The 26,722-nt window shown below is 39.5% G+C and overlaps 1 protein-coding gene and 1 long non-coding RNA gene across 8 annotated transcripts in view; one reads left to right on the forward strand and one right to left on the reverse strand.

Annotated features, from left to right (window-relative positions):
- The first annotated feature begins 2,013 nt into the window (after window positions 1-2,013).
- tpk1 (thiamin pyrophosphokinase 1) overlaps window positions 2,014-26,722 on the forward strand; it is a 152,609-nt gene continuing 127,900 nt past the window's right edge. For 5 of the 7 annotated variants that reach the window (XR_011521109.1, XR_011521110.1, XM_015955371.3 and 2 more), the window contains exons 1-3: window positions 2,014-2,129; window positions 7,607-7,666; window positions 20,416-20,490. Coding sequence is in view for 5 of the 7 variants with exons in the window: in XM_015955371.3 (XP_015810857.3) it covers window positions 7,624-7,666; window positions 20,416-20,490 (118 nt within the window). In the remaining 2 variants the exon portion in view is untranslated. The remainder of the gene's footprint in view (window positions 2,130-7,606; window positions 7,667-20,415; window positions 20,491-26,722) is intronic. The other 2 variants (XM_015955372.3, XM_015955373.3) reach the window with 2 other exon arrangements.
- LOC139070624 (uncharacterized) lies at window positions 4,980-6,273 on the reverse strand. Its single transcript, XR_011521111.1, has 2 exons — window positions 5,773-6,273; window positions 4,980-5,208 (listed from the first exon to the last, which is right to left on the reverse strand). It is a non-coding gene; the product is annotated as an uncharacterized lncRNA (long non-coding RNA).

The raw sequence follows: 26,722 nt of genomic DNA on the forward strand, positions 1-26,722 counted from the left end.
TGAACCGTAATCAGAAACAATGTAGAAATCCATTGTTGGTGAAGCAAGGCAGGAATTTTCCAGGAAATGTGAAGGCCCAGGTGAGACATGGAGGCCATCAGGCATGGCACAGATGGGCTGAAAAAGGCTGATTGAGCGGAGGGTGTGCAGAAGGGTCCGGGGACCTGAGGGATCGAAACAGAAACTGAACAAAAATAAACATGACAGATGAAAGCATGCCCCCTGAACATAGTCAAAGCCAAGGAGGTCACTGTGGACTACAGCAGGAGACAAACATATCCAGCTACTTTTCATCAGAGCGGAGAAGGTCACACACTCTTATTTTCTGGGAGTTCACTTGACAGAGGAACCTGGGGGCGCAAACAATCCAGAGCTCGTTGAAGACCCAGTAAACTGTTATTTCCTAGGGATCTTCCGAAAAAGCAACGTCCCTCAGAGTCTGCTTGTGGCCTATCGATGCTCAGTATAGAGTAGCCTCACGTGCTGCCTCTGTGTGCGGTTTCCCAGCTCCACGGTGGCACAGATGAACGCCCTCCAGAGGTCATAAAGACAACCCCAAAAAACTATTCAGCTTTAACTTGAATAACTACACCCCCTCCCCTGGGCGTAACATGTTTGACCCACGACCACCAGGCAGAAGACTCAGAACCACAACAAACAGATTAAATAAATGTTTTTTGTAAGACTCCTGCTAGTACTTCTAGTGTTAAATGCTGTAGAATGTTGATTTTTTTAATACAATTTAATGTAAAAATCTGATGAATGTTGTCATTATTGAGCTGCACTGTGCACACTTTTAATTTCATTTCATTTGAAAATCCTATTCATTGAGGGAGTGCACCTGAAATGTTGTTTTAAACTACAACAGTTTTTATGAATACATTCTTGTCATCCTCTAATCAGCCTCTAGCATTCATTCCAGGTGAGCGGTGTCTGAGTGGGACCAGCTGCAGCAGATTCATCATCAGCCACTGTTGGAGGAGGGAGACCACTGATCCATGCCGGTTGATTACTCCACACGGGTATCTCCAGTTGGATATTCTCCTGTCACTCATAGTCTAGTCTAGTCATTGATTACTCTGCCTGATGTTTGCTCCTTCTTTTTCTCAGATCCTGCTCAACCTCACACCTTCAGCCTTACTCCTGGACCTCTTCAGCCTGCATCTTCCTTCCCACAGTCCCGTTCATCACCGCTCATCCACCCCTGTCTGGAACCCTTATCTCGACCCCACTGGACACTTGAATCCTGCCACCTCAGATCTAACAGACCTCCCCACGTACTCCTCCCCACGTACTATCTCGCCAGCAGCACAGTATGACCTCCACTCCTCCATCTTCAAACCACCAGACCTCCTACCAATCCAGACTCTACTTGTAGGTCCAGTTCTGCCCCTCTTCCCTTGATCTCCCAATTTGGGATGTCCTTAGTTGTGCATCGTTTAATTTTACATTTGTCTCATGCGTGGATTCTGCATGTCTTGAGTCAAGCACGTAAACCCCAACATGACTATTCTATTCAATCTGTATTTTTTTAAATCAGCTGTTCATCACAAACACTGAAGCCAGAATTAGACAGTTTAATCCCACCTTTAGGAAGCCATTTATCTGGGATGGTGGTCTCATGGTCTATCCCCCTAGCTTTAAATAAGACAGGACCTGGTAGACCTAACTCCATAGAAGGATCAATGAAGCAGTTAATTGTGAGACTGGTTATGCACCATTAAACTCAATTAGAATGTCACATAAAACAGTACTACTTCAATAGAAGCCTGCTCCATGTGTGGGTTAATGGTGTTATTACAGATCTTTTAAGTGGTGGTTCACATTTTTTTAACTTAATTGTGAATTTAATTTAAGGTGAGTGGAAATTACAAAATGTGAGATAAAAATAATTTAGTTACTGTTAATTGAAGTACTAAGTAATAAAATATATTGTCTGGGTTAAGCATCTTTATAAAGAAAAATATTTAAAAACTCCTAAAATGTGGGTTATCTCCACAGAGCAGCGTTGAAACGTTTGGCCTGTAGGGGTCGCTGTGACAAATCCAAGCCGCTCTTCAGCGTCTCTGTCAGCTCTTGGTGAACTCGTTGACTGTTTACAACATTGGAGGCGGATGCCGCTTGAATCTGTAAGTCTGGGTTGGTTTCTTGCTGTAAATTCCTTCACATAGTCGACCTGAAATGCTTTAAATAAGCCATGAAGCAACATATTTGCCGTTTAAGTCGGATTATGTTAGCTTTACGTCTTGTCGAAATGCTAACACGTAGCTGCGTGGAGCCTGCGGATGAAAGTTTCCCAAACTTCCACTGGTTTCCTTTTTATGGGGTTTTAATAAAAAAAAAACTGTATAATTTTTAGCGGTACCTTTTGTTTACCTTTCAATGGAACAATAACAGACGTTCTAACATTAAACTAAATAAAATATCTATAATTATTTTTGTCATTTTCAACTAAACATTCAAATTTTGCAGAAAAAATAACGCTGGAAAAACAGACGATAAAGGAAACAAACAAAATATATAACTGATCTGAGATTTAGTGTGCCTTTTGATTTTTGAAATTTAGATGGATGCTTAATCTTTCCAGTGAATTAAAATAACTCGTTGGCACAATAAATGAAATATAAATATAAAGTAATCTAGCAAAAAATCAAGTTCATACAGAGTTGTTGGTGGTTCTATTCCCCACCTTAATGCGTTTTTATGTTGTGGGTAGTATCAGTAGTGTGCAGATGGAATTTTTAATTAAACATAAAAGTTCTTATATCAACAAGCAATTAATGTAAAATGTTTATTCAGTTTAAAGTGGTAAAAAGGATTGTGGGTGTTTTCAATCACCTGTACTCTATTGTATCATTAGGACAAAGTTCAAAGGTACTCTAGGAGCATTTTTATCAATAACAGAACACGTTGGCACAGTGGTACGGTAGAAAAGTAGTTATCACTCTTTCAGCTGGTAGCGTGTATTATGTAGGATTGTTTCCAGCTGTTTGATTAGCAGTTATTTGGAGTTTATGTACATTTTAAATTTTCATCTTTATTTCGAGAGTCTTTCCTTTATTTGTTTTAAAGCACCTTCTACAGTATAAACTTATCAACTGGCCAAGGTGCTCAACACAACCATAAAACTCACAATAGGAACTAATACAATACTATGTATTATTAAAAGAAAAAAACAAACTAAAAGCTATAAAAAACATTTAAAAAAAGGTTGAATAAAAACAGGAAACTAGCATAAAAGAGGTTTATGCCCCCACCCCGAAATCTGCTTTTGTATAAGAGTGCATTGATCACTAAACTCATCTGATACTGTGTGTGGAGGAGCTGCAAAACTGTGAGAATATAGAAGGAAAATACACATTATGATCTCAAATAATCTGGTAGGTTGAGGATTGTTGTAAAGACTCTTAACACCTATTCAGTGCAATCTGCTGGGTTCCTTATGTAGAAAACATTTTACTGTTTGTAAATTGAAATGCTTATTTTTGAATCCATTTAATCTGGATTCCATCTATGTATGTTTTTTCCCCCTTTAAAGGGACTTTACGGAGTTTTGAATTTTTATGCTCGCGATTGCCCCCTCAGGCCAAAAGCGTAACGACAGCTTCAATAGTAGGCTCGTGCACGAGGCGCGCCTGCTATACGTGCACACTCCTTAATGAAAATAACAGCTGCGACAGTCAGCTCTCTCTCTCTGTGTGTGTGTGTGTGTGTGTGTGTCAGTGTTGGGAGTAACGCAGTACAAACGTAATTAACTACTGTGATGCATGGCTTTTTGCTGTAATGTGGTAATGTAAGGCATTACAGGGAAATAAAATGGTATTATTTACTCGGTACAATTGCCAGTAACGCGGTAATTACAACTCATTTTTAAACCCAGAATCAAGATGTGGGTTTCCTAAAAATTCCAATTATGGGAAGCCTGAAAAAAGATCCAGTATCCACATATATGACGTCATTTATGGACTCAGCTTTGCGGGAATTCTATGAGCAGAGAGGACGCAGCGGTAATGGCTCAAATACTCCAGCTGCGTCCTGCGCGCGGCCGCTGTTATATTCACAAAATCGCTCCACCAAAACAAAGTCATTCGTTTGCGATCATTTATATCCGCCCATATTCTCTGGTACTTCACGTAATTTTCAGCTGAGTTCATAATCTGTGCGCCGGCTATTTCAACTCATTGCTGCTGGAGCGCAGCGCAAAGCTTTTTTATTTATTTATTTATTTATTTTGTTTGCGTTCGGTAGATCCCTTTGGCTGATTAGTTAGAAAGTAGGAAATCTAGGAAACAGTTTTTCTGGAAGACGGAGAAAACATGCAGCATGCAGGAAGGTTAGAGAGAGAAAGGGCCGGAAATTATTCAAATAAAATCAAGAAAACAAAACAAAGTTCTTGAAAAGAAAAAAGTAGGTAGATTTATCCCCAATACACATTTTTACCGGTGAAAAGCAATAAGATATAAGCATTTAATATTTATACATGTGATTGAATCAGATCACCCCAGAAGTCAGTCCCACATCCAGGGCCGTATCAAGGCATTTTGGGGACCAAGGCAAATATAGGCTTGGAGCCCCCACCACCTCACCCCTGCTCAAATGGCCCTATAAGATGGCAGCGTGCTGAGAGTACAGATTGTTGTTGCTTTTATTTAATAAACAATCATTTTAAAGCACTGTATTATATCTGACTGTTTAACAGCAATCCTAGCTCAGACACCACATCACTTTCCACATATATGTCATGAGCTCACTGAGCGTCACATTACCAGATTCATATTGAAGTTGTTTTGGTGAAAGTAACTTCGAGTAATGCAAAAGTAGTGTAATGTAGGGCTGCAACTAACGATTATTTTCATAATCGATTAATCTGTCGATTATTTTTTCGATTAATCGATTAATCGGTTTGTTATTGTTTAGCTATTTAACCTATACAAGTGATGAATACATTTCAGTTAAGAAAAAGAAAAAACATAAGAGAATTGTGCAGTTGACTGCAATCTATTTTATTGCACATGACCACAGTCAGCAGTGTAAAATGAGCTAAACAGTGCAAAATATCAGTCCAGAATAATTTTTTGGCATCAAAATATAGGAGGTAAATTCCATAACAAATAATGTAGAATCTGGAATAGAGTTTGTAAGTGGTATGCATTGCTGGGGGTGAGTGTCTTGTTCCCCATGTAGTTGTCCATCGTTGCTTGTTTTTTTCTGCATAAGAAACACAAATAAACTGAATTAAGTACACATATAAAATAAAGCAGCACACACACTACAACACTAAATTAATATTACATTATTTGAATTAATTAACAATATACAGTGATCATTTATTTTGACAAAAATGTGTTGTGAGGCGTTTTACAGCGTTAGATAGTAAAACAGCCTTTTAATAGTTAAAAAAAGGACTTTCTGAATTTCTCCTGTATTTAAAAATTGAAAGCGTACAAATATGCCGCGTTATATTCACCTGGACACAGCTCGTCTGTATATTTTTCTCCGCGGAGTTGTCCTTTTTTGAATGAGGAACACAGTTATGGGTTTGTGCCGTTTTTCTCTTAACGAGAACATTCTTATAAACAGACGTGCTAAATTTGGCAAGCGCATGATTCACAACACGGAGGAGATTCACGATTGCATCTAGTCAATCAGAAGTAGAACACCGTAAACTGACGCGGCAAAAAAAAAACATGTTTAACATCCACTGTAACGAACTCAGCTAACACTAAGTCCCAAATGTGATCTGCGTTAGCTTGTTTATTTTCTGTTACTTACCGGACATTGCTCTGCTGCATCAGCCCCCACGTTTTCGTCTCAAATGTTCACTTAGGGACGTCGTGCTTCCGTCGTGCCATGGTTTTTGCATATTTTGTAGGTCACCGGTCTTTTCAAGGCATCTAGTGAAGTGCTCCCATACTCGTGAGGTTTTTGTCCGGGGTTTCTCTTGTTTTGTCGCTTCTATTTTTCTTCCGTATTTGTTGTTGATCCGCCATCTCTCACAGCAAGATGCGCGTCAGTAACGTGATACGTCATGAAAACCGAGGGCACTTATTGGCTAATTTCTTCTTCTACGGCCCCACTGGTAGATCAGTGGCTCATTACTGCCACACACTGGCGGCAAATTTAACAGATTGTAACCGATGTCAGATTGTGGTAAAAAATAGACTTTATGCGGTAAAATATGATTATTAAACAACTAATCGATGACTAAAAAAGTTGTTAACTATTTTAATAATCGATTATAATCGATTAAATCGATTAGTTGTTTCAGCTCTAGTGTAATGGCTTACATTTTAAAATCAGTAATATTGTAATGTAATTAATTGCTTTAAAATGAGGGTAACAAGTAATAAATAATGCATTACAGTTTTGAAGTAACTTGCCCAACACTGGTGTGTGTGTGTGTGTGTGTGTGTGTACCCGGTGGACAGAGGACAGGAGAACGCACAGCTAATTAATTAAATAATTTGGTTCTGTACCGTTCTCTTCAGCACAGCAGACAAAGGTTTATGATGGGTCAGTCCTCCTGCATGCTCAGATCATTCCCTTCCCTTGCTTGAAAAATTGTTCCAAAATGAAAGTTGAACCCACATCTTTTTTATCTGTGAATTCAATGCCGGTCGGCGAGTCTCAAATAAAAATTTTGGCATCTTCCTGTAAAAAAACATATCATTAATGTAAACAAGAAACTCTAGATAAACTATGTTCACATCCAGAATCGAACCCGGGTCTTCTGCACAAAAGTCCAACGTCTTACTAGGTGAACTAACACGCCAGTGACGTCACTTGTATCTGTACCATTTAAGAACGGTTCGGAGGGCTATGCCTGAGCGTGGACGCGCATGAAGCTCGGGTCGAGCAGCTCTTTTTTTCTGTGATTTTACAGAAAAATAGGCAATCACAGTAAAAATGCCAGGGCTCATTCTACAGGACCAGGGCATTGCAGGAGAATGTATGAAGAAGACATTTATTATTTCTATACATGTTTTGGCTGTCAAACTTCCATAATGTCCCTTTAAGGAATAATGTCAGATGTGTTTTTTCCTTCATACATGATCTGTCTTGTGAGTAATTGGTCAGTTTTTTATATTTCTTCTGACCCGTTTGAGCCTTGTAGACATCTTTGCACCCACCTTGATGTAAAAAAATTGCAACCTGAGACTTTTAACACATTTTTTTCTGAGTGCATATCTCTTAGGGTGCCCACATCTTGGCATGGTTCTTTGTCTAGTTGAATTCAACATTGCCCACAACATAAAACATATAAAGATATTTCGGAAATGATGAAAAGGGTTTTTCATGAATACATGTTTGTGCCTCTTGGAAAACATGTTAGCACTACTCAAACCTCAACTATTCACAAAAGCTTACAGCGTGATCAGTTTATTCTCTAGTCCAGATGATGAACAATATCAGTTACAGAAAAATCAACTAAACAAATTTAGCTTGATTGAGTTTTGTTCCTGTTATTAGTGTTTCTCATCAGTTTTCTTTTCCCCACTTAGGATAAATTAGTGAATTCACAATATGATGAAAGAACTAGAACATAAAATTGCTTCATTTAAATGAAAGTAATAGAAATCACAACTCCTGCTCTTTTCTTCCTCAGTTGTTTGAAGACTGGCTATGGATAAAGAGTGGACACCTTTAGACTGCCTGCTGCCATCAGGTAAACGCCTTTGAAAACACTTTCAAATTTAAAACAATTTTAAATAAATAAATAAAAACCAAGATTTTTTTAAATTGAGGTGTGTATAGTCATTTTTTTGCACATTACAATTATTTTACAACTTCAATAGCTGTAACTATGTTATAAATGAATAACTTATTTATTCTCTGTTGGCTGGTTCTGCCATATTTAAAGCTCGCAATTAAAGGTATACTTTGCAACTTTTTTTTATATTTTAAAAGTATTTTCTTGAGCCAGTATGTGCTAAAATGACTTTTTACAGGGTTAATGAAATGTCACTCAGACCCCTACTGCCTCTGTGGCCAGATACCGCACTTGCAACTTCAGAGTGTCGGTAATAACTTTTCCAGTTTGTGTTGGAGTTGGTACCAGCATCATATATGTGGGCATTTCTTAATCAGCAGTTTTAATAACAAAAGTATTAATGTAATCCACAAAAACACAATGCATAAACAATTTATTCCAATTAAAGTTTTTTTGTTGGAACATTAATAAAGGTTTAGCTGTCGTCTTAAGCGGTAACCATGCAACATCATCAAAAAATGTAGTTGTCCAAAAAAAGATAAAATTCAAATAATTAGAAGTGTAATCAGTGTTGGATCATTAATAAAGTATTATTGTGTGTTTGGGCTTAGGTTTAAATTTAATAAGTGGTGTGCCAAAAGTGTACAGCAACAATTCAAGTTCAATTAAAGACAATTAAATCCCACAACCTTAGCCACTTTGGAGGTGGGTATGTTTATGCATTTATGTTATAGGCTAATAAAGGTTGGTCTAACCATTCATCCATTTATTAAAAGTTTAGGTTTCTGTAATTTGACCTTTGAAGGAATGGACAGGTACAGCTGATGGTATCCTTTTGGTGTCGGGCTCAGAGATGTTTCACGGCTTTTTCCACCTTTGGAATCTAATTAGATTATAATCTTAAGAGTTTAAGTTTAAGACAGCTATACGGTGGCACAGGAGTTAAGTGCTCGCCCCGTAATCTGAAGGTTGCAGGTTTGAGCCTCGCTCAGTCTGTCGCTGCCGTTGTGTCCTTGGGCAAGACACTTAACCCACCTTGCCTGCTGGTGGTGGTCGGAGGGGCCGGTGGCGCCTCTATCAGTGCGCCCCAGGGCAGCTGTGGCTACAATGTAGCTAATCACCACCAGAGTGTGCATGTGTGTGTGTGTGTGTGTGTGTGTGTGTGTGTGTGTGTGTGTGCATGAATAACTGTGTTGTAAAGCACCTTGAGGGGGTTCCAGGACACTAGAAGGCATTAAATCAAAGTCAAAGTGAAAATTTCTCCCTTAAAGATTAGAAGTAAATAACTGTAGACGAAAATGAGTGAAACTCTTTGAAACCGTGATTTGATTGTCGAAATAAAACGTTTTATATCCACCCACCCCCCTTGCGATTTAGGTTATCTTTAGTTCAACACTAGATTTGGACATCTGAATATAATCTGATGCAGTTCATTAGTGGACATGCCCTCAACATATAAGCTCATTCGTGACCAAGTTTTGACGGTGCCTCAGACCTTCAACTGAATTTCTAATCGAAACTTAGGCGGGTTTTAGATAGAAACTCATCCTCTGCCCTTAAGACCTGCAGAGGAAGCTGCTATAGCTGCCTGACCAATGCTCTCAGTAGTGTGTGTGTGTGTGTGTGTGTGTGTGTGTGTGTGTGTGTGTGTGTGTGTGTGTGTGTGTGTGTGTGTATCATCGTTTGGCCTGTAAGGCAGACCGAAGACCTCGTAGTTTTCTCTTTTCCTTGTATTACACCTAGATTAGTTGTTTCTGTGTATTTTCATTTTCAAATCTATTTTTTAGAGTTCATTCTCGAGAGTTAGGCGGCATATCTTCCTGTCTCACAAGATTACATACAGCAGCGAAGAGATATTGCTATTGGTTTAGCAGAAAATTAAATGATAGTGTGAAGTTTTCACACAGATCATTTCTCTTCCACAGAACTTTAAAATGACAGAGCTTAGAGTAAGAAAAAGAAAACATGCTATAGCCTCTTTAATCTCAGTACTGCCTGAGATAGTTATAAATGTTTATAAAACACACCAAGCATCTCTGCTGACAAGATGAGTTGAATCATTTCTCTATGATATGTTATGTATTCCTGTGGCCAGTATTGTGCAATAGCTTTTCAGCTTTTCTGAAAACATTTCAGAGTTTGACTGTTTGGTTGCTGTTTTATTAAATGTATTGCATCTTTATTTTCTTGTCGGTCCAACCATTGCACCTGATCATTCTCAGTTTGCTAAACGCCAGTCTGCTCTTCATTAAAGCCGTACACTACACCAATAACTGAGAAATAGGGCACACCGTGGCAACAAGACCTGCATTTTAAGATGGTTGAAGTGATTTATTTTGATGCGTTGGACATTGGCCAAGAATGGCATTTCAGTAGTCTGCCTTAAAGGCATTTGGCAGTTTTAGCTTGCCTTTAGCACCCCCTCGTGTCCATTTAGTAGAACTAAAAGCAAAACGTGTCTTCTCATTGTGCATTTGTCTTTTTACACCTTAATCTGAGGCCTAGTCCACACGTAGCCGGGGTTTTTTAAAAACGAATATCCGCCCCTCCAAAAACTTGCATCCACACCACCGCGTTTTAAAAACAAACTCTGTCCACACGTACCCGGATAAATACGTTGTTAAGGACATGCCAGACCTGTAGGCGGCAGTACTTCCCCCGTTCTTAACCTCGTCCTTCGTCTGTGGTCTTCCGCAAGGAGCAGTAATTCCGCTTGCAAAAACCAACAAGCAGAAAGCGCTTGGACAATTGATGGATCGGGTAGTGACAGAGCGCAGCTCTGAGGGCTTCGATGCCGGCTAGTGTAAACACAGGTCGCACACGTGATGTCAGCATTTTTTTGTCGCGGAAAGTGACGTTGCGGACCTTAAAACTCCGGTTTTCTCTGTCCACACGCAGACACCCAAAACGGAGAAAACGCAGATCTTCACTTTGGCCGGAGTTTTTAAAAAACTCCGTTTTCGTGTGAAAAAACTCCGTTTTCGTGTGGATGACAGGCCAAAACGTAGGAAAATATCTACGTTTTGGCAGATCCCCGGCTACATGTGGACAGGGCCTGAGTACTGAAATGTCTCCTCAGCCCTCATTAGTTTCTGCAGGAGCAATTCATCACTAAAGCAAGTAAATCAGCTGTGCTCAGGATCTAAAACATGCTGGAAATGCGCTGGAAGCAGACTGCAGCACCAGGTATGTCAGCTCCATGTTTTCTAACCCCGGCTTTCCACGGGAGCCGTCAGCAGCACGTTACTGCTGCAGCACGTCATAGCTGCTGATAGGAACCGCTGTGGTCAACAGAACCTTTTCCACTGGAGCCGTCAGCAGCGTGAGTCGACCGCGTCTCAGGAGCAGCATGTCGCGGCCCTTACGCGCCGGTTCTATTTTCTACGCGCGACGCCTCTGAAACGGGTCAATTTCGACATTTTTGGGGAAGGAAAGACAGGAAATCGGACGCGGAAATGGAGAGAAGCTCCCGAGATTTTCAGAATAAAGAAACACACTGCCTTCCGATTGCTTTACTTTTAAAAGAAGTTACTAACTGTGCGGCCCCGTGAGAAGTTATCACCTAGCTAGCGGTCTCCTTTGTTTTTCAGGTCCGTATTGGCGATTATAAAATGGACAGAACATAAAACACAAACCTTTTGGAGCAATGTTGTAGTTTTCTCCTGCTTGTTGTTGTGTTTACTGACGAAGTCACTCGTGTGACTTCGTGCTCGGTCGGTGACAGCTGCTCCCCTGCTGCTTCGCGTCTCGTGGGAAGGGCCAAGCAGCAGCTTACGCCAGCAAGATGTGCTGCTGCAGTAACGTGCTGCTGACGGCTCCGGTGGAAACCCGGGGTTAGTCCAACAGGTGGCGGCTCACCCCTTTAAATTTTGCAAGTGCGGGATTCTGGCCACAGAGGGCGGTAGGTGTCTGAGTGGCATTTCATTAACCCATGTAAAGGGTCATTTTAGCACATACCTGCCCCCGAAAATTATTTAAAAATATGAAAAAGTTGCAAAGTATTGCTTTATTTTAACATTAGCCAAAACATTATGTACCATCATCTTTCTGGTGTTCAGCAGTAAAATTGGTAGCAAATGCTTTTGTATATTATGTAGTGTGGCTCTAGATGCAATGGAAGTGCATCTACAAGCTTGGAAATCAAAGCAATAGCTAAAATACATAGATTGTAGCCATTTTGGTTTTTGAAGACGTTCCATATCCTCAACGCTGGCTTCACCATCAGCATTCAGATCAGCTTGCAGGTCATTTTAGTCAAACTGAGGCTCGAACACCCGCGGTTGATTGCATCGCAACTCTTCATCTATCTGACATTCTGACTGAGCAGCAGAGGTGTCAGAAGCTACATACGAGTCTGATGAAACATTGTCACTTGCCATAGTGTTAATGAATAGTTCCTGTTTTTGTTGCTTAGGCAGCTGTGATGTAGGTGACTGGCGAGCGCCAACACCAGGATCACTATTGACTTTTTGCTGCACTATTTGAAAACATCATGTTAATTTAAAATGCTGCCATGGCAATCCAAGCGTTTCTTTTGCAGAGCTTTTGTTACTTTTTACATTTCCTTCACATGAAATGGCTAATACTGTTAATATAACACTCTCATCCTGTACATTGCTTAAAACGTGCTTCTCAAAGACTTTTTGCTTGAAATTTTGCTTGAAATGCTCTTCGTATGTTAAATGTTTTGTCAAATAAAGGAATTGTTTTAATCAGATCTGAAATGTGCAATACTGGAAAAACCACATCCAATCTAGTTGTGGTCCTCCTTGTAAATCATAACCATTCCATCAGACTGCTCTGATCATCTCTCACCCCAATGCAGACATAACACCCTCTGTGCAGGAACACTTGTTTCTGGCAAAACAGGATGTTATCTGAGCTGCCTGGCATCCCGTTCTGTTTGCAAATCTCATTTAAGGAGTTGCTTTATGTTCTCTTGGAGTATGGGTCTGTTCTTGTTAGGAAAGGTTTAGGTGGTGGAGGTTTTTTCGTTCTTTCTGGGAATACAGGCAGATCTCAACTCTGTTGTTTGAGTGAAACTGGGTGTGTATGCGTGTGTGCTGCCAAGGGCAGGCAGAAAAGAGAGCTCCGTTGATGCTCTGTAAGTTTTTTGAGTGGTGGGGATTCCCCAGATTGTTGGTGGTGCTGAGCTTTTGTGATTTTCAAGTTAAGAATCACCCGAGAAAGCTAAAACTGTCTCACTTTTCATCACATCAGAGTTTGGAGTTGCTCTGGACATTTTTACCTCAGCAACTCGGAAAGCTGTCTATCTGCTCGTGTGTGTGCCACAAGCAGGTGTTATGCCATTTTCTGCAGCCATCAGACTCTAGGGGGGAGCCTGGTGAAAGGGATCGGACCTTTGAATTGTATTTTTTCCCCAAGAACGGCTTTTCCCTAGTACCTCTAAATTATTATAAAATATCCACTTTCTCTCTGAAAAACAGGCAGCTTCTTTTTTCTTTCTTCATTCATTCATTCATTCATTTATTTTTTTCCCCGTCATAACAATTACATATAAAACACATGAAAAGGAAAATAATTATCTAATAAAGAACATAATAATAATTATCACAGGTACAAATTCCTCTTATAAATTAAACAGTTTCTTTAGATATAATTTATGAGCGAAAAGGTATAGGCTGAAGTTAAACTTATTTAAGCCTACCCATTAATTCATTACAAAAAAAACAAAACAACATTGTCATAAATATCAAAAGTAAATAAACATCTAAACAATATAATTATTACATGCATCATCCTAATTTCAACAAAATCAATCAGAAGATATAACATGAATAAAACAAAAACAATTGAAATCAATCAAGAGATATAAAACGTGTGACAAAACTAATTTTGGTGCACTTGGTAATTACGTAAGGCATTATTTTTAAAACTCTTTTTGAATGTTTTCAACGAGCATGAATTTTTTAATCTATCCTCGAGGCTATTCCATAAACTCACTCCTCTTACTGAGATACATCTTTGTTTTTTATTGGTTCTAATATTCTTTTTTTTTTTTGAAAATCCCAGTTCCTCTTAGACTATATCCTCCTTCCCCATAGTTCAAACATCCTTTGGAGATAAGGTGGAAGTTGAGTCTGATATGCTTGATATACTACAACCAGTGTATGCAGGTCAATAATATCGTAAAATTTTAGAACTTTTAAATGGATAAAGATGGGATTTGTTGGAGCAAAATAGTTAGCATGGGAAATTATTCAAACTACCTTTTTTTGAAGTAAATATACAGGATAAATATTTGCTCTGTAATTATTTCCCCATATTTCAACACCATAGCTCAGATATGGTAAAATAAATGAGTTATAGAGTATCTGAAGGGATTTAATATTTAAAACAAATCTCATTCTACTCATAAGTCCTATATTTTTTGATATTTTTAACTTTATATCATCTATATGAGGCTTCCAACTCAGTTTTTCATCTATAGTAATTCCTAAAAATTTATATGTGTGTACTTGTTCAATTACAATACAATATCATGTTAGAAGCTGAGTTTCTTAATTATTTCTTGTGGTGGGAGAAATGACTGCGAGGTGAGAAGAGGAACAGGTTTGTGAGTGACAGTTATACACGTTTGTATACAGGAGATCCCTGCATATGAACATCATTTGTTTGAGCATTAACAAAGACACAAACAAAGGTCAGCATTACTGAAACTATTATTTAGAAAGAGACACGAAGCATCTATTGAATCCAATCCAATCCAGTTTTATTTATAAAGCACTTTAAAAGACCCAGCACAGGAACAAAGTGCTGTACAGAAAATACATTAAAACAATTGACTAAACAGAAAACAGCAAAGATAAATAAATAAAAATAACACATGATACATAAAATTAAAATAGCCCTATATTAAAAATAAAAACTTGATAAAACGGCATTGAATCACCTAAAACAGCTAAAATAAAATAAAAAATAGAAACCAACATCTCACAAGGTATCAAAAGCCAGGGTAATGAGGTGGGTTTTCAGGAGTGCCTTAAAAACAGATAAGGAACTGGCCTGTATAAATAAAATATAAAATATTTAATCCAACATTTTAGCTTAGCTTTGAAGATTCAGTCTAAACAGCTCAGTGGGTGAATAAATCGTCTTCGCAGTGATTGGAGGACAGAGCAAACCTAAGCACTCCTGCTCTTGGTGATTGAACTTGGTTTATAGGTTTGTCTTTTGCTAATAAAGGTGAAAGATGTGATCATGATTCTCTGCATCATTAAAATTGTTTCCCAGCACTCCACAATGTGGTTAAATACTGGATCAATTTGTAATATATATATATTTTTTACGGCTTCCCTGGTTTTATCTTTTACTGCAAATGCTTATCTAGAGTCTCTGAGGGGAGAATGAAAGCAGCCGCTAGATGTCTGTATTTAAAAATCTCGAGTGTGCACAGCTACCCTTTCCAAGGAGTACTGAAGAGTGTTTGATCGTCCAAACTAAATTCCCATGACTTATTTTTATGGCACTGTTATTTTTCCCCAGTCCAACACAGCTCTGGACTGCCCAACAACATTTCACAAGAGCCACACTTGGCTTGACAATGCTCTAAAATGAAAATTTAAGTTAGAAAAATTGGTCATTTTTGCCATAATGGACGCTCAATGGCAGATATTTTAAGAACCCGAGAAAAGAAAGAGGACAAATGGGTGACTAAGTACAAGGAAACAGTTGACTGACTTTTGCTTGCTCCTGAGCTCAGCAAATGAAATAAAATTGAATTAAATATAAAATAAGATAAAAAAAACTAAATTGCGCATCAAATTGCTGTTCAGAAATAATCTCTTTACTTATTCCTATAATTAAACCACAAATCAATGGGATACTATGCAACTTTTTCATATTTTTAAATCATTTTCAAGATCAATGAAAGGTCACTCAGACTCCACTGCCCCCTGTGCTCCGAATACCGCACTTGCTACTTCAGAGTTGCCGGTTGGGTTGGGTTGGTTGGTTGGTTGGAGCAAGCTGTGGAGTGGAGTGGAGCTGACATGGTGGACTGGAGTCTGCTTCCAGCATGTTTCCAGCATGTTTTAGATCATGAACACAGCTGATTTATTTGATTTAGTGATGAATCGCTCCTGTAGAAAGTAATGAAGGCTGAGGAGACATTTCAGCTGTTGGATTAAGCTGTTAAAACGACAAACTCACAAAGAGGAGATAAGTTTTGTTTTTGGTATAACCGCAGTGAATTAAAAACAGACACTAGGATATGCTAAAAGCAAACAAAACTGCCTAGCATCCCTTTTAATTATTTGTTGTATTGAAACAGTATTTGGAACAAGTATTGTATTGCTTTGAATTGTTAACCTACCATAAGTGGCCACTGGTGGCATTTTTGTAAATAAATTAATATACAGGTCCTTCTAAAAAATTAGCATATTGTGATAATTTTCATTATTTTCTGTAATGTACTGATAAACATTAGACTTTCATGTATATTAGATTCATTACACACAACTGAAGTAGTCAAGACTTTTATTGTTTTTAATATTGATGATTTTGGCATACAGCTCATGAAAATCCCAAAAATTAGCACATTTCATCCGACCAATAAAAGAAAAGTGTTCTTAATACAGAAAAGTCAACCTTCAAATAATTATGTTCAGTTATGCACTCAATACTTGGTCGGGAATCCTTTTGCAGAAATTACTGCTTCAATGCGGCGTGGCATGGAGGCAATCAGCCTATGGCACTGCTGAGGTGTTATGGAGGCCCAGGATGTTTCGATAGCGGCCTTAAGCTCATCCAGAGTGTTGGGTCTTGCGTCTCTCAACTTTCTCTTCACAATTTCCCACAGATTCTCTCTGGGGTTCAGGTCAGGAGAGTTGGCAGGCCAATTGAGCACAGTAATACCATGGTCAGTAAACCATTTACCAGTGGTTTTGGCACTGTGAGCAGGTGCCAGGTCGTGCTGAAAAATGAAATCTTCATCTCCATAAAGCTTTTCAGCAGATGGAAGTATGAAGTGCTCCAAAATCTCCTGATAGCTAGCTGCATTGACCCTGCCCTTGATAAAACACAGTGGACAAACACCAGCAGCTGACATGGCACCCCAGACCATCACTGACTGTGGGAACTTGACACTGGACTTCAGGCATTTTGGCATTTCCCTCTGCCCAGTCTTCCTCCAGACTCTGGCATCTTGATTTCCGAATGACATGCAAAATTTGCTTTCATCTGAAAAAAGTACTTTGGGCCACTGAGCAACAGTCCAGTGATGCTTCTCTGTAGCCCAGGTCAGGCGCTTCTGCTGCTGTTTCTGGTTCAAAAGTGGCTTGACCTGGGGAACGCGGCACCTGTAGCCCATTTCCTGCACACGCCTGTACACAGTGACTCTGGATGTTTCTACTCCAGACTCAGTCCACTCCTTCTGCAGGTCCCCCAAGGTCTGGAATCGGTCCTTCTCCATAATCTTCCTCAAAGACCGGTCACCATCTCATTGTGCAGCGTTTTCTGCCACACTTTTTCCTTCCCACAGACTTCCCACTGAGGTGCCTTGATACAGCACTCTGGGAACAGCCTATTGGTTCAGAAATTTCTTTCTGTGTCTTACCCTCTTGCTTGAGGGTGTCAATGATGGCCTTCTGGACAGCAGTCAGGTTGGCAGTCTTACCCATGATTGCGGTTTTGAGTAATGAACCAGGCTGGGAGTTTTTAAAAGCCTCAGGAATCTTTTGCAGGTGTTTAGAGGTAATTAGTTGATTCAGATGATTAGGTTAATAGCTCGTTTAGACAACCTTTTCATGATATGCAAATTTTTTTGAGATAGGAATTTTGGGTTTTCATGAGCTGTATGCCAAAATCATCAATATTAGAAACAATAAAAGGCTTGAACTACTTCAGTTGTGTGTAATGAATCTAATATATATGAAAGTCCAATGTTTATCAGTACAGTGCAGACAATAAAGAACTTTATCACAATATACACATTTTTTGAGAAGGACCTGTATATAAGTTTCCAAGGATAGGGCTTCACTTTAATTGCTTTTACAGCATGGGTGTTACGTCTTCTACTGTTGAGCGAATTAAAGAGCACAAACTGACCTATTTCATCCTGACCTAAGACAGAAGGACAAACATGTGTTCTAATGAGATGACCAGTGTATACAGGTGCAAGTCAAAATGTTTGACATGAAGATATATTGGTAGATGAGCTCTAAGTGCTTTTTCCCTGGACTATCTATATGCTAACATATGCAATTTGGTATGTTTGTGCATGCTCCGGCTTGTGGTATTTATGCTGTTTGACACTTTTGAAAGAATCCCAAGGTGACATTTCTTTGAAAAGAGTGCAAGAAAGGCCACACATCTCTTTCAGTGCGTGTATGTACGGGAGGTGAGTGTTTATGTGACAAAGGGGTTATCAGAAAAGTCATGGTTGGTTGAGTTTGTCTTTTGTTCTCTATGCACTTCCAGCCAATTAAGAGACAAGATTGACAAATCTTCTCCTCCTTCTCTTTCTCCTCCTTACGCCTACACCCTCCCGGTGCCTTCCTTTCTACTGTTTTCTTTTACGTCCTCTTTTTATTCTCTTCCTTTCACCGTTCTCAAGTTAGGTTGACTTTCATATTTGAAGTGACCTTCCAGTTATGTGAACTTTATAACAATATGAATCCCACCTCTGCAACAAAGCCAAAGGATGTTGTTTTTTTTTCTAACTCTGCCGGTCTCTCGGCCAAGCCAAGATGCACTCTTTACACCTGAGGGTATAAATCCCAAAAAGTATTTTTCTTTCTTCTTCTTTTTTTTCTTGAGGGTAATTTTACTGTAAGAAGTTCATGAAAGCTGAAGTATATATATATAGCTTTACTTCTTCATTGTTCCTGTTTTTCACCTTCCATAGAATTAAATGTGCATAAGTAAAATAATTTGTTAGGCATACATTTGAAACCTTTTGGGGAGACTATAATTTGTGGGGCGCATACGTAAATTAAGCGTTGGGGAAAGTGATTGTAACACGTTGCATGGATGTGACATTTTGGGTTTCGTGTTGAAGTTTCCTTTAAGAATGGATGAGGAACCCCTGATAAGAGCAGACATGAGGAAAAAGATAAATGAATAAGCAATGAAAAGTTTGAAGGCAAGGAGAGAAGAGGTTGTGCTTTCATATTTTGTCCATTAAGGCTTTTCCAGCAGCTCTGCTTTTACATTGTCAATAAATGCAGACTTTCCTTTCCTTGTTTTTTCCATCTCCTGCAGATAGATGGATTACGATTCTAAAGTATTAGCTGGGGATTTGCATTAGCAGCAGAGCAAAAGAAAAGCTAAAAGCAGATTAATGGAGGGGGATAGGAAATAAATAGGTTTCTAAAATGTTTCACTGTGAGACAGAGTCTTCGACAAAGAAACGGGGAGGAACACTGATAAAAAGAGAGACGGGGGTGACGGCTCCTTTATATATAAATGTATTACATTTTTGAGTGTAGTTTTTTTTCTGCCGTGCAGTTACAGCTGGTGCATAACCAAGGTCAAGGTATTCAGATGAGAATAGATTAAATGTGTTCAAGCAGATATGTGCAAAGTTTTCTCTTTTTTTTTTTGACAAATGAGAAGGACTTCAGTGCTGATTGTGACCCTGGTCAAGGAGAACGGAGGTACAGTAGTTGAGTAAAATCATTGCTTGGGCTGGTCACACGTCATATCTACCCAGGGTTTATTTTCAAACAGGATAGAGACTTCACAATGACAACAAGGTCTTTAAGTGCTAATGAAAAACACAGTGGGCTGAGGATTGTTTTAAGCCTAAACATCTGTAGCAAGGGCATAGTGGTTGATCACTGTGGTAGCAGCACATCTGGAACCTGTGTGGAGCATGGTGGTAGCAACGTATACCCCCTAGTGGTTTCATGAGCATTCATGCAGATTGGTCATAATAATTTAGTGCTAGTTTGGACATAAAGATCTCATATATATAGGCTACATATCCACACATCATAAGTGCTTGCAAGGCATGGTCCTCCAGTTTGGTTTGAAGGAACTCCGCCAAAACCTTAGGTCTTCTGTGGAATCGTGGGCATATCTGGTAGGAATGTGGTGGAAAAAAACAGCGTACATTTACAGCATGGTGTAAATTTTGATGAGTACTTGGGAGTAGCAGTACTGTGATTGCATTTTTACCAATGATTTTCCAAAGTTGCTTTAATCCAACCACATTTTAAAATATGTGTAACTATGCTATGCTAGCATGTTGCTAAGATGCTTGGAAAAAATGATTGAAGCATGCTTGATATGCAGTTTTGCCATTGTAACGAGTGGCTTAAAGATACTTTTGCTGCCATTTCGTCCTTGTAAGATTTATTTAGAGATTAACCCTTGAGAACCCGTGGTCAGGCCATTTCAAGCATCTGCACAATTGCTTCTTGAGTTATATATTCATGTTAAACAGCCCCAAGTGACATTCTGTCCACACAAAAATCAAAAATTATTTATACTTTTTTTATTTATTTATTTTTTCTAAATTGTGATGTATTTATTCCAATCTGTTTTGTATTTTAAAAGGATTTGTTAGTTTTCAAGGGTTAATGACAACAATCTTGCATGACTGATGTTTCCCCTTATTTAAGCATAGTCTTTATTTGAAAGGTGCATGTTGGAAATAAGCTCCTCCATTTTGGCTGTTTTGCTGTAAATTCCTTTCATGTCTGTGCTTCCGACTACTTTCCCCTTTCTTTCAACCTCAGGCACGCAAAGGATTTGTCTGATCATTCTGAACCAGCCTGTTGATAAGGACCACCTACACATCCTCTGGAGGAAAGGTATGCAAGTCACACATCATAACGATAGATCAGACAGGAGCTTTTTTACAAAGGTGTGTTACTTAGATCCCAACATATATTCCCTGGTGGTTTTTGTAAGTCTGTGCTCTCTGTAGCCAGCTCGCAGCAAAAATTGATTTGATGCCATATCATTGAGAAAGCATCAGTCTCTACTTTCTGCCTGGTTTCGCACTTTTTTTTACAGTCTAACAACAGGAGAACAAAACGGATGTTAAGGCTACACAGAGTTTAAACTGAATGCAGAAATGCTTATTATCATTAAACGTATTTAAATCCATCATTTCTCTGACACCTGTTGAACAAGCGGAGTAGAAAACCGCAGATATGTGATGTGCCTGACTACTCCATCTAAAGACAAGCCAATCACAGCCATATGGTGCTCATTATGCTGGAAAATTGCTGTGAACATGCTTCAGATGAACACCCATAATACAGAATATAATGACATGAGTGAAAAAAGATAAATGACGCCAGTTTACCAACACTACAAGGTTATCCTTATGTCTCTTTTACCCTTTTACACATTTCCTTGTTACACAATTTGTCAAAGGTGGATTATAAGCAGGCATGTCTTAAAAAAGTAAGGGGGTTGCTGTTTTTTCCTCTACTTCTAAACAAAAATTGTCTTTATTTCCACGTTTTTACAATAAACACAATTGAAATAGAAATGAATAAAAATATGACTGGAAGAAAGGGAAATCAGGACTTTGTCCGTGGACAACGGTTGTGTTGGTGAGAGTATTTTTACCCTCTTTTCTGGAACAGTAATTAACAAAATAAAAAGTAGGTCTTTTGAAAAGGCAAAGATATATATTAAAGTGAATTCCTCACTGAATGAAAGTGGATCACTACTACATGCCAACTCCTTTCCCTCAGGTACAATTATAGGTTAATGACATTGTTCATAATTTAACAATCAGTAATACAATTAATTCTGTTCATTTCACTGTGTAAGTAGAGGAGTGTGGTCAAAGTCATAGTAGAATGCATGCAAAATGGAAGGTGCACGATTCCGGCGTGGCTTGGTTATTGAGAATTTTAAGCACCAGTTGCCCACTGGCTTCATACCTGGGTTACTGCTCCACATTCAATCAACATTGTGTACATGCACTGTGATTTTCTTCTGAAAAGCGGCATCTTGCCGTGGCCTGAGAGAGTTGTATGGGTACCGGGCCTAGAGAGTTGTGAGATAGTGGACGTATCTGGTTGGACTGAAGTGGGAAGGCTGACAGATTAGGTGTGTTGAGGGTGCAGGAGTGTGTCTTGCAAATACAGAAAAGAGCAGGAAAGTGGTTGTTGGCAAGTACTCAGCGTAGAAGCATCATGATTGCCTGGACATTGAAGAAGGTTTCCATATTCGTTGTAATCCAGCCAATTTCTAACAGGTGTGGAGAGTGTTGTGTGGTCTTAATCCAGCGTGTAGGGTTAGGGTTACGTTCATAAACTAGTTTTGATTAGATTAATTTTGGGCCTAAAAACAAACAGAGTCATATTGACTGTTTACGCAGAAGAGACATGGTCTACATCAGGGGTGTCAAAGATGCGGTCCGCGGGCCGGATCCGGCCCACAAGCAGGTTTAATCCGGCCCGCGAGATGGTTGTATAAACTTTATTTTCATACTTTACAATGTAGAGTGAAAATAAACTTATCTTTGTGAGCAAGTTTTCTCTGTAATGAGTATAAATAAAACAAAGCTGCGCTCAAGGCTCACACAAGAACTTGAATCACATCCTGAAGTTGGCCGCCACTCAGGATGTGACTTCTGATATCGATGTGCTGGTGAAAGCTAAAAGATGTAAAGTAAAATGAGTCAAATATACTTTAAGTGCTGCATGAAACTGATCTTGCCATGTGATCTGTAAGCTCTTTGAATCACTAAGGAATGTTTATTTATTTATTTATTTATGTATTTGTGTATTTATTTATTTATTTTCAAATTTTCAAGTACACTTCAGGTGTTGTACTTGTACTACACTGTCCTCAGGCTCCAGCCTTGTTTTATATTGATTGAATTAAAACAAAGAAAACAATCTGAAGTTTTTTTTTATTTATTTACCGGTCCGGCCCACCTGGGACTAGATTTCCCTCAATGTGGCCCCTGAGCTAAAATGAGTTTGACACCCCTGGTCTACATATTTCAAACGAAGAACTGTCCTTTAGCTGCATTCAGCATGCCCCTTTTAGATTTCACCTCAAAGCTTTTCTTTCTGTTGCACAGCTGTCATACAAAACCATCAAACAACCCACAGCTTGGTGAAAAGGACAAAATAACATTTCCTTTTGGGTCGGACGCCTCACAATCATATTCAGACATGCAGTAATTGGCACAATATAAAGTCACTGAATGGCTCCACTTTTGCAATCACAGAGTTGCTGTTGTGCCCATGGGCATTGTGGTGATTGTTGTTGAAGATGGCTAGAACTGTGCTCAGTCACTTCTGCATCAGTCTTTTTGTTTGCTGAAGTCGTGCAGCAGAGTATGTATTGTAGTTGTTTATCAGACCATGTCAACAAGCCTTTTTGTGGGTTTAGAGTCTGTTTACCTCGACAACATAAATGTCTTTAAAAACACATTTTATGAAGCAGACAATTCACTTTTGATATGGATTAACGTATAAGAATGCAAACCATATACTGCCGTTTTAGCCAGTAGTTAGCTTTCCTTTTAAATCTGATAAACATATCAGAGCTATGCACAACTTAAATTAAATAACACGTACTTTGTTTCGTCAAGAGCAGAGCGCAAAAATTCACCTGATCCCAAGTTCTTTACAAATTTGATGCCAAGGCCAAGCATCATTTAAAGCAGGGTTTCCCTTACATAGGCGTAGCCGTGGCAGGCTGCCACGCCTACAACATCCCAAGTGATGTTTTTTTTTTTTTTGCGCCGTTTCCCGAAGAAGCAGCGGGAACTACTGTGTTGTTGCTTGTGATCACAGCCGGCAGGTAGCAAGGAGGAGGAGGCAGGGCAGGGTGGTTACAGCTATGAGCGTACGGATAAAGCATTTTTGACAAATACGAGCAAGAAACGAGTGTAAAACTCGAAAATATCTGTAATCGTGCTGAATGAAATCCTCACTGGGTAACTGACTGTCTTCACGCTCTGTGATTGGCCAGTCAGATAGAGCGCCCACCCCTCCCTATACACAAAACTGCAGCCGGGAGCTCAGTCAGCTCGGCCCAGGCATCAACGCACACACACAGACAGACAGTAAGCCGAGCGGACACTGTGCGACTTTTTCACTTTTTTGAGCAGATTTTCCACTCGTGCGAGAATCCACAAGATCGGGGCGAGTTTTGCGCTGAGCGTCGTGTAGCGTACAGGGGGTTACGAGAGGCGATTAACACCACGTGACCAGCTACCGATCAGCAATCGTGCGCTCGCACGGACTTCTGGAGTGTTTAATATTTATCGCGTTCCTCTTGAGGGTATCGTACTCTTTAAGCGGCGCAGCGAGCAGCTGTGACCCAAAAAGTATCAGAACCGCTCACGGCGCATTCGCAATCATGCATCAACTCCGCTCACCCGCTATTTCCCCAATAACACACATTGTTCGTTTTTATTTCTACACGTTTTTTTTCTCACAATGACTGTCAAGAAAGCGTGTTTGTCGTAATCATGTCAAATTAAACTGATCACAAAACACAGATTTACTTTATTTTGTTTTCCTCATCCAACCCCCATAAATCCCTGTGTGTCCTCCTGCAGCACTCCTGAAGGACAACAGGCAAAACAAGACAAAAAAGTCTGAGGTGTTGAGTAAAAACTGCTATTTTTAGCATATTTTAGGTCCGACGTGTTGCTACCAGACGTACAGTGAGCACATGGCTTGTGAGATCTACCCTGCGCTGAAGTCGTACAGTTAGAGCTGAAGCTGAGTGTTACGAGTGAAAAAGTCGCACCGTGTCCGCCCAGCTTATTATAATGTTCACTGTAATGCATCTTGATGTTCTTAACAAATAAATTAAATCAAAAATATTGGTCAATAATGCCAAATATGTAAATTTGTGTTTCAGTCATTTTTATACTGGCTTAAAAATACTTCATTAAGTCTACTAAGCAGGGGTGTAGAACGTTTTTATTAGGGCCAGCCCAGTAATGATCTTGGACCAAAATAAAGGGGGCAGAAAGTCAAATAAAGGGGGGAAAAGAAGATGTTTTTCCAGACGCCAAGAAAAATTAAATGCCAAATCCCCCTGCAAAGTGTGTCACTGAGAGTTTAAAACAGAAATTATTATTGTGCAAATATTGGTGTACTCACCTTTAATACTAGTTATTACACTGCAGCAGTCGCTGGACTGGTGCAGTTCAGAGTGGAGTGCATCAAATAAAACAATATTAACATAAAGGTGAGACGTGTCATAATCCCCCCCCCCCCCCTCCCCGCCAACACCACCTCCACCACAGCTGGAAAAATTCCTAGGGGAAACACTGTAAAGAGTTTGTATACTTATACAGGTGCTGGCCAGTAAATTAGAATATCATCAAAAGGTTGAAAATATTTCAGTAATTCCATTCAAAACGTGAAACTTGTACATTATATTCATGCAATGCACACAGACCAATGTATTTCCAATGTTCATTACATTTAAATTTGATATTCATAAGTGACAACTAATGAAAACTCCAAATTTGGTATCTCAAAAAATTAGAATATTCTGAAAAGGCTGAATATAGAAGACACCTGCTGCCACTCTAATCAGCTGATTTACTCAAAACACCTGCAAAGGCCTTTAAAAGGTCCCTCAGTCTTGTTTTGAAGGCACCACAATCATGGGGAAGACTTCTGACTTAACAGCTGTCCAAAAGACAATCATTGACACCTTGCACAAGGAGGGCAAGACACAAAAGGTGATTGCTAAAGAAGCTGGCTGTTCGCAGAGCTCTGTGTCCAAGCACATTAACAGACAGGCGAAGGGACGGAAAAAATGTGGTAGAAAAAAGTGTACAAGCTCTAGGGATAACCGCACCCTGCAGAGAATTGTGACAACAAACCCATTCAAAAATGTGGGGGAGATCCACAAAGAGTGGACTGCAGCTGGAGTCAGCGCTTCAAGAACCACCACGAGGAGACTCATGAAAGACATGGGATTCAGGTGTCGCATTCCGTGTGTCAAGCCACTCTTGAACATGAAACAGCGCAAGAAGCGTCTCGCCTGGGCCAAGGACAAAAAGGACTGGACTGATGCTGAGTGGTCCAAAGTTATGTTTTCTGATGAAAGCAAGTTCTGCATTTCCTTTGGAAATCAAGGACCCAGAGTCTGGAGGAAGAGCGGAGAAGCACAGAATCCACGTTGCATGAGGTCCAGTGTAAAGTTTCCACCGTCAGTGATGGTGTGGGGTGCCATGTCATCTGCCGGTGTTGGCCCACTCTGTTTCCTGAGGTCCAGGGTCAATGCAGCCGTCTACCAGGAAGTTTTAGAGCACTTCATGCTTCCTGCTGCTGACCAACTTTATGGGGATGCAGACTTCACCTTTCAACAGGACTTGGCACCTGCACACAGTGCCAAAACCACCAGCACCTGGTTCAAGGACCATGGTATCCCTGTCCTTGATTGGCCAGCAAACTCGCCTGACCTTAACCCCATAGAAAATCTATGGGGTATTGTGAAGCGGAGGATGCAATACGCTAGACCCAACAATGCAGAGGAGCTGAAGACGACTATCAGAGCAACCTGGGCTCTCATAACACCTGAGCAGTGCCACAGACTGATCGAGTCCATGCCACGCCGCATTACTGCAGTTATTGAGGCAAAAGGAGCCCCGACTAAGTATTGAGTGCTATACATGCACATTCTTTTCATGTTCATTCTTTTCAGTTGGCCAACATTAGAGAAACAAACATTTTTTCATTGGCCTTTAGAATATTCTAATTTTCTGAGATACCAGATTTGATGTTTTCATTGGTTGTCACCTATAAATATCAAAATTAAACGTAATAAACATCGGAAATACATTGGTCTGTGTGCATTGCATGAATATAATGTACAAGTTTCACGTTTTGAATGGAATTACTGAAATATTTTCAACCTTTTGATGATATTCTAATTTACTGGCCAGCACCTGTATAGGGGATAGAAAATCAACATAATTGGAATAAGAGTGCCTGTAAACAATATAACTTTGAAGGCAGATGTTGATTTAAACAAATTAAAATGGCTTTGGATTGAATTTTAATGAACATGTTTTTGATATTATCAGCACCTTGG

This window comes from Nothobranchius furzeri, chromosome 7 (genome assembly GCF_043380555.1).
Source record: "Nothobranchius furzeri strain GRZ-AD chromosome 7, NfurGRZ-RIMD1, whole genome shotgun sequence".
NCBI classification, from domain to species: Eukaryota; Metazoa; Chordata; class Actinopteri; order Cyprinodontiformes; family Nothobranchiidae; genus Nothobranchius; species Nothobranchius furzeri.